This window comes from Helobdella robusta, assembly GCF_000326865.2.
Source record: "Helobdella robusta unplaced genomic scaffold HELROscaffold_68, whole genome shotgun sequence".
Lineage (NCBI taxonomy): Eukaryota > Metazoa > Annelida > Clitellata > Rhynchobdellida > Glossiphoniidae > Helobdella > Helobdella robusta.
The window spans coordinates 368,436-375,812 of NW_008705387.1; the positions used below are offsets into that span (position 1 = coordinate 368,436).

The 7,377-nt window shown below is 29.7% G+C and overlaps 1 protein-coding gene across 1 annotated transcript; it reads right to left on the reverse strand.

The window, feature by feature from the left end:
- Positions 1–1,096: 1,096 nt before the first annotated feature.
- HELRODRAFT_194149 (hypothetical protein) lies at positions 1,097–5,669 on the reverse strand. Its single transcript, XM_009030426.1, has 10 exons — positions 5,617–5,669; positions 5,218–5,408; positions 4,872–5,066; positions 4,730–4,804; positions 4,502–4,621; positions 3,355–3,436; positions 2,628–2,770; positions 2,289–2,372; positions 1,262–1,952; positions 1,097–1,231 (listed from the first exon to the last, which is right to left on the reverse strand). The coding sequence occupies exons 2-9, from the start codon at positions 5,287–5,289 to the stop codon at positions 1,851–1,853; spliced, it is 873 nt and encodes a 290-aa protein (XP_009028674.1). The 5' UTR covers positions 5,290–5,408; positions 5,617–5,669; the 3' UTR covers positions 1,097–1,231; positions 1,262–1,850.
- Positions 5,670–7,377: the final 1,708 nt, after the last annotated feature.

Below are 7,377 nucleotides of genomic sequence, written 5' to 3' on the forward strand. Positions count from 1 at the left end.
CAAATATAATAATGGAAGATTAAAAATAAATAATTAAAAACTAATTTAATGCAATATACATACAATTTACACCATGAAATACTTTTTAATAACTTCATAATATCTAACATTTAGATCTTTTTTTATTGACAAAACTGCCCAAAGGGCCATAATTACCACTTATCTTGACAGAAATAATAAAAATAACCAAGTTCTATAAAATGTACGTCAAAACAGAAAAAAAAGTAAATTAGAAAAATCATAGTTGACATTGATAACACATCCTCGTGAAATAGTACAATAAAAAAACAAATATTATACATACACACATATACATAATAGTACATACATATATATGTTATAACAAGTATATATATACACAAACAAATATATACATATATAGTCTTTCACCAGCATATTTATTTATTCATTGTTTATTTACTGACAAAACTGCCCAGAGGGCCATAATAACCACTTATCTAGACAGAAATAATAAAAATAACGAAGTTCTATAAAATGTCCGTCGAAACAGAAAAAAAGTAAATTAGAAAAATCATAGTTGACATTGATAACACATCCTCGTGAAATAGTACAGTAAAAAAATAAATATTATCCGGGAAAAAAAGGAAAACATAATATTGATAGTTATTTAATAGTTAGAAATTTATTTAAATCGAGAGAACGCAACCGATTTTTAAAGAAAGCATATGATGTTGAAGAAACGACATCTGCCGGCAACGTATTCCATATTCGAATGATTCGGTTGCAGTAGAAATATTTGGTTGAGTTGTCACTTATGTTGAAATCACGCAATCTGCTTTGATGTCCCCAAGTTGATAAGTACAGTGATGGAATGAAATGACTATTTAGGTCAGTTTGAACGAGGTTATGAAGTATTTTGTAGAGAAGGCATAGATCAGAAATCAGCCTACGACGCTCCAGAGTATCCATTCCAACCGCATGCAATCGAGACAGGTATGAGAGATGATGTAGAGACGGAATAGATTTCGTAAATCTTTTCTGTACACTTGTCTATTTGGTATTTGTAATGTGGATTCCACACAGATGAGGCATATTAAAGGTTCTAATATTAAACAGAATAAAATAAGATACAATGAATTGTAATAATAGGTCTATATTAAAAGAACAGTTAACGAACATACAAAAGTCAAATTAAATACGAATATTTTTAAAATGAAAGATTGTTAAATTAGCAATACGGTACACTACAGTACATATAAATTAATATAAATAAAGAAATAAATATTAAAAAAATATACGGTTATTTATAGAGCAAGGTATGAGAAGTTAATTTAAATTTGTAATAAAGTTAATTTATATAAAAGACATAAATAAACTTCTTCAGAATGGTCTAAATTACAAAATTTAACAATTTTAAATCAACACCTCCATACTTAGATTCTATGTCAATGGCACGCGAACAATTGAACTGATACTCCATAGATGGTCGCTAAGCAACTATCGCCATGCATCATACTTTTCTTATATTTCAAAGTGGTAGACGAAAATTGGTTGTGGGCGATTGGGTAACGACGGTCGACGTCCCGCTCAGTGGTGGATTCAATTGAAATTTATTTTTGCTGTACTTCATCAGCACAAATAAATCATAGGAAATTCCTACTTTTTCGATTTAATGTTAATCCATCGTTTCACTGGTCACTACTAAACTACTGAAGTTTTTTTGTATGATGAACCCAGTCCATAATTTAAATTTCTAAATTATTTGCAAACTGCATAACACCGTTTTTAAAAGGTATAAAACAATTCAAACTAAATCAAAAGCAAAAAATTTGAAAAATAGTCACAGTTTTTAATTTTTATTATAAATTAATAAACACAAGAGTTGCTGTTCAGGAATGAATTGGTGTGAAAGGGTCAGATTTTTCGTAGGTAGTTTTCTTAGATCGCTTTATGGAAATTATAATCAGCACAGTGCAGAAAACAGTCACAATCTGAATAAAAACGCATAATAATTTTAATTAACAAAAATAATATTAAAACATTGAATATTCTTTTTCTGTAACATCTTATTTTCATATTATAAGAATGTGTTCCTAATTCAACGACGTTTTGTATTTTATTACTTTAATTCAATAAATAAACTAATTATAAAATAAATAAGTTACATTTTGACAAACTGAATTAGATTGTTGCAAAACATTTTACTAATTAAGCTCAGCATGACATCAAAGATAATTTTAAACCTCTCATATTAATATAAATTGATATAGCCTTGTCACATTGAAACAATTTTCAAGATATTCAGATGCAAAATGATACTAATTTACCTCGATGATGCCAAGGATAAATCCCATCACAATAATCCCTCTAGAAACGCGATTCAAAACTGTCAAACCAAATGTGTAGCAGCCCTACAAATATATACAAAAGATATATTTCAATATAACCAATAACGCTTTGGAAATTTTAAATGTAACATTATCTTACTGATAAGACTCGTCGAAATTTTTGAAAAAATGTAGGCAAAAAATGTTAAAAATGTCGCAGAACATCATAAAATTTACATGCTCCAACTGTCAGGTACTTCATAAACATCATAAATTCTAAAATTTTGACTATATTGTTAAATAAACAAGAAACAAAATTTGTTTCAAAATTTATTATACCGAATAAAAGAGAGCTTCATTGAATTGTCCGCTAACTAATTTTGGCGGGCCAGCTTGCCAAATTTGACATTTTTGTTGATTAATTACCTGTCCGTACTGGTCTGTAACACAACAAGATGGTGGGACTAAGGGTCTATCATATTCTACAAAAGATAAAATAATGTTTGTAACTTGCTACCTTAATAATTATATCATATTAACATTCAAGCCCAAATTGCGTTGTGGTTTCATGAATGCCTAATCAAATAATTGTTGTAAAGTCTTTAAAGTTTTTAAAGCGTCAAGAGTTTAAACTTGAGTCATTCCTGTGCACAACACACGGCGTTTGAAGTCTCGTATCGTGCTATTCCTGTCCGATAGATTTATGGTTCATAAGTTGGCATTTAAATTAAGCTACTATCTACGATGTCAATATAATATATTGACATCGTAGATAGTAGCTTAGTTTAGTAGGTTTATTTTTGTTTGCACAGTTAATATTTGTAAAACAACAAATTACATGGACTGCTCAATGGTTAGGCATGGTCTTACGTAACAGACACCTGATTCGTGTGTTTGTCATACAAAAGTATCGCACATATGAATAAGCGCATGTTCGTAAAATGTAACAGCGCCGTTACATAATATAAAATGACGTTATATACAATCACAGTAAACGATTGATTGACTGACTGACTGATTGATTGATTACCAATAAACATCTAGTTCAATAGAATTTAAAACTTACCTTTGGTTCCAGGCTGCCTGTCATACCAAGCAGAACTTCTATAAACACCCCAGCTGTTATCTTCAACTCCACAACAGTACCACTGTATGATCATTGTTAAAGAAGTGTGAATGTCATTCAAAAATATGAACATGAAGCTACTTATTTTGCTAATTTAAAAATTTTTAGGGATTTAGGAATGCTTAGTCAATTCATTAATTTATATGTGGAAATTTTTGGAAAAGTATGACAAAATAAAGCCTCTACACTTTCGACTAATTGGATTTTCGCAAGTTATTATATGGCGCATTATATGACGTAGTTAGCTTGTTCTCACAGAACTAAAATGTTGGATGCTCAGATGAACAGTTTTAAATAAACTGTGTCTTATCATCAGTCTATTCACTTTAGTTGTTACTGTGTCTTATCATCAGTCTATTCACTTTAGTTGTTATTAATCGTGTGTTGAAATATCTGGTTTTTTTTTATCACTGAATGGAAGTATTTGTCTTGTGTTTTAATAACATTTTATTTAAATTGCCACAGTTTATTAACAAACTAATTGATTATTGTTTTAACATCTGAAAACAGCAGTGTAATGTCCACCAAGGGTTTTTGATGCGCTGTTAGAGGGAAGTAATTTCCGAAAATACCTGTATGACCAGGTAGGTATGATAATGTGAATTTTGATTTTTATTGAGTTTACTAAAATATTTATACCCTTATACCGCCTTAGTGATTGTGCACATGAGAAAGAATATGTTATTATAAATATTTGGTCAGTAATATTTATACTTGATACTATGATGTTTTTAATATTACAGTGAAAAAAATTCATAAACAACTGATTGACCAATGTGCCGTTTGATATTTGATAATGGGTTAAAAACAGTGCTTTCTAAAATGCTATTCAGTTAGTAATTTTAACAAGATTTTCAATGCCAATACGAATTGGTTTAATTTTTCTGCGTAAATACACACAAACACGCACCAAACACACACACACATATATTTTTTTATATTTAATTTGTATATATATAACACACACACACACACACACACACACACATATATATATATATATATATATATATATATATATATATATAATATTTTGCATAAATATATATAACAAGCAACATTCAAAACACATTTCTTATTAAATAACCTTTTGTTGAGCAACATCCCAAATGTAAGTTTCTAATGTATTTCTTGTATTATTGCCAACATCAACCCCATACCTTTGATTTAGGCTTTCTCTCATCGAATCTCTTATCCAGTCAGTGTACTAAAAAATAAAATATCTATAAAGTCAAAATTTGAGTTTAAAATAAAAAATCAGCAAGATGTTTACTATTGAAGATATTAAACAAAATTATTATTTTCAAAGACTTACATTAACAATATTGATGATTGCAAACACAGCACCAATCAGAGCTGTTAAACCGATAAGAACAATAACAACTGCGTACTATTAAAAATATGTTAAATATTAAATATTCTTAAAATAAATTTATAACTAATAAAAAAATTCTAACTATTGAAAGAACCCATATATTGTTTTTGACAACGCCAATTAAACCCAAGCTAGTTATGCATATACTGGCAACACTACTTGCAATTAGGAGGATGCATGCAGGTTGAGCTAGTTTTAAAAACATGACTCCGGTTAAAAGATCTCCTTTGTCCACTAGCAAAAAAAGACTTGCTCCTAAAAATGTCAAGCCAGCTATCTGAAAATTTGAAAAGCAGTTTAATAAAAATAAAACAAAACTAATAATAATAATAATAATAATAAAAGATAGGGCAATGAACTTTAAAGTTTAAAATTTTAAATGCAAATGCTAAATGGCAATAAAAATTAACAAATAATGTGAGACTCACTAATCCTAATAAATTCAAGATAATTAAAATTGGATGACTCCATTGAAATAAGTTATTGTAAATCGTTGGCATTTTTTACTTTTTTACAAAATCTATATAGATCTAGAATGGTTTATTTTTTTCTTTATTTATTATTATTATTAACATAAGCAGTTGTGTGCGTTTGTAGGTAAACTCTAATCTAGTCTGATCAGTAGAGAGCAGAGATCAAAATTATTACAATTAAATAAATTATTAATATTATATTAAATTATTTTAAATAGACAGAGAGACAAAAATACTTATTTTTTTTTAACAATTGACAACGTTGCCAATTGACAAAAAATTAAACTTTAAATTAATTAAATTCAAGCGAATTAATGTTGAAGTCTAAATTTAAATGATATTATAAATGCAAACATTCAATATCTAAATAAAGAAACTTTGATGTTGAAACATCGTAAACTACGCGAGCGTCCAACTTGGAGCTGTTTACATCACACCTTCAAGCACTCGTACAGGTAGCACGCATTGACAATCAACAGAATTGAAGACATTTTTCAAAAGTATTTTTGTAATTTTAATGTAGGTTTAAATGTGCATCTGATTTTCAAGAATTTAATATAATTTTACAGCTTTTATAATTTTTTAGTTTTGTTATTGGTACAAGTGTGAAATATTTAATGTAAAATATTAATGTGTTCAAGTATACTAAAATATGTGGGACATTCAATCAATCAATCAATCAATTAAGCAAGCGATGTTCAACAGCAATGTTCAACAGCACTCCTCAATAAATTTTGAAAACAGATGGGTCCTGAGCAGTGGTGTCACTAGGGGGTGCGGACCTCACCGGGTGACACCCTCACAAGGGGTGACACCAAAATATCACTGTATATGTTTTTATGTCCCTCCATGAAATTATTCTTATCATTGATTCAGCCTAACCCGCCCAGCGCCCAGAAATGTATTATGAATAAAATTTTTTTTTGTTCAAATCATTTTTGTATTCGACGTTTATACCATTCGAATTCGACGTCCGAATTATTAAGCGCCGCGGCCGAGGACATTTAACTTGTTCGTGTCTAACATAACGTACAACAGTGTTTGTTTTGCCCACCCACTACAAGCGTGTTTTAGTCAAGTTTAAGAGAATAATCTATAATTTACTTAAAGTTAAAAATTATTTAATTTTTAATCAATTTAATGATATACGACAACAATTCAAAGTAATTTCACAAAAGTTGATCCCTGATCCGTAAGTACAAATATAATTTGTTTATTAGCATTTAAATAATTTTAAAATTTTCACATTTAACCAACCAAATTTCTAATAATTTCATTTTATTTATTTATATTTATATATTTATTGTTGAAGGATATTATATCATGCCACGTAGAGGTGGAGTTCATACAACAAAAAGGCTAAGCGGATGTCAACAAAGAAAAGCCAAAATAAAGAAAGATAAAATACTATCTACATTGCGCGGATCTATGCTGCAATATGTAAAGGGATCAGATGAGGCCCAGAGTCCTTCCAAAGACACAGTTCCTCAACCACAAATTGATGAGACTAATTTATCTGATGCTGGTATGCATTCAGCAGAGGAAAACATTAATATAATAGAAGAAAATAGAGCAGAACAAGATAAAGAAATAGATGAATTTGTAGCAGAAGAGTGGACTGATAATAGTGACTCTAAATATGATACTGAAAATGAACTTACGGAGAAAAATTGGAATGTTTTGGATGATGCTTCTTATTGGAATATACCAATTCCAGATCAATTGCGTGTTCAAATCATCAAAAGAGGAAGTGCATATATCCAGAACAAAGATGGGTCTTTCAGGATGTTGACGAGGCAAGATCTAAAAGCTAAAGGTGAGGTTCGCCAGCTATCCAAAGAGTGGTTTTATATGGTGATGCCAAATGGTGAGAAGGTGTTGCGAACATGGATAGTTTATTCTCCCGTCAGTGAGAAATTATATTGTTTTTGCTGCCGACTTTTTGCCGTTAATGCTACAGGCACAACATCCAAATTTGTGACTGGATTTCAGACATGGTGGAAAATGAGCCCGAAAGTGTCTAATCATGAGACATCCGATGCTCACTTGCATTGCTTTGAAAAATGGAAAACCTTGGAGGTGAGACTTAGAATGCACAAAACAATTGATGCAGAA

Bases quoted from the DNA above. Each gene is read 5' to 3' on its own strand.
- HELRODRAFT_194149 (XM_009030426.1), bottom strand. From the start codon at position 5,289: ATGCCAACGATTTACAATAACTTATTTCAATGGAGTCATCCAATTTTA. The intron at 5,067-5,217 runs GTGAGTCTCACA...TCAAATTTTCAG, and splicing joins TCTTGAATTTATTAGGATTA to ATAGCTGGCTTGACATTTTT. The intron at 1,953-2,288 runs GTAAATTAGTAT...GTTTTTATTCAG, and splicing joins TTATCCTTGGCATCATCGAG to ATTGTGACTGTTTTCTGCAC.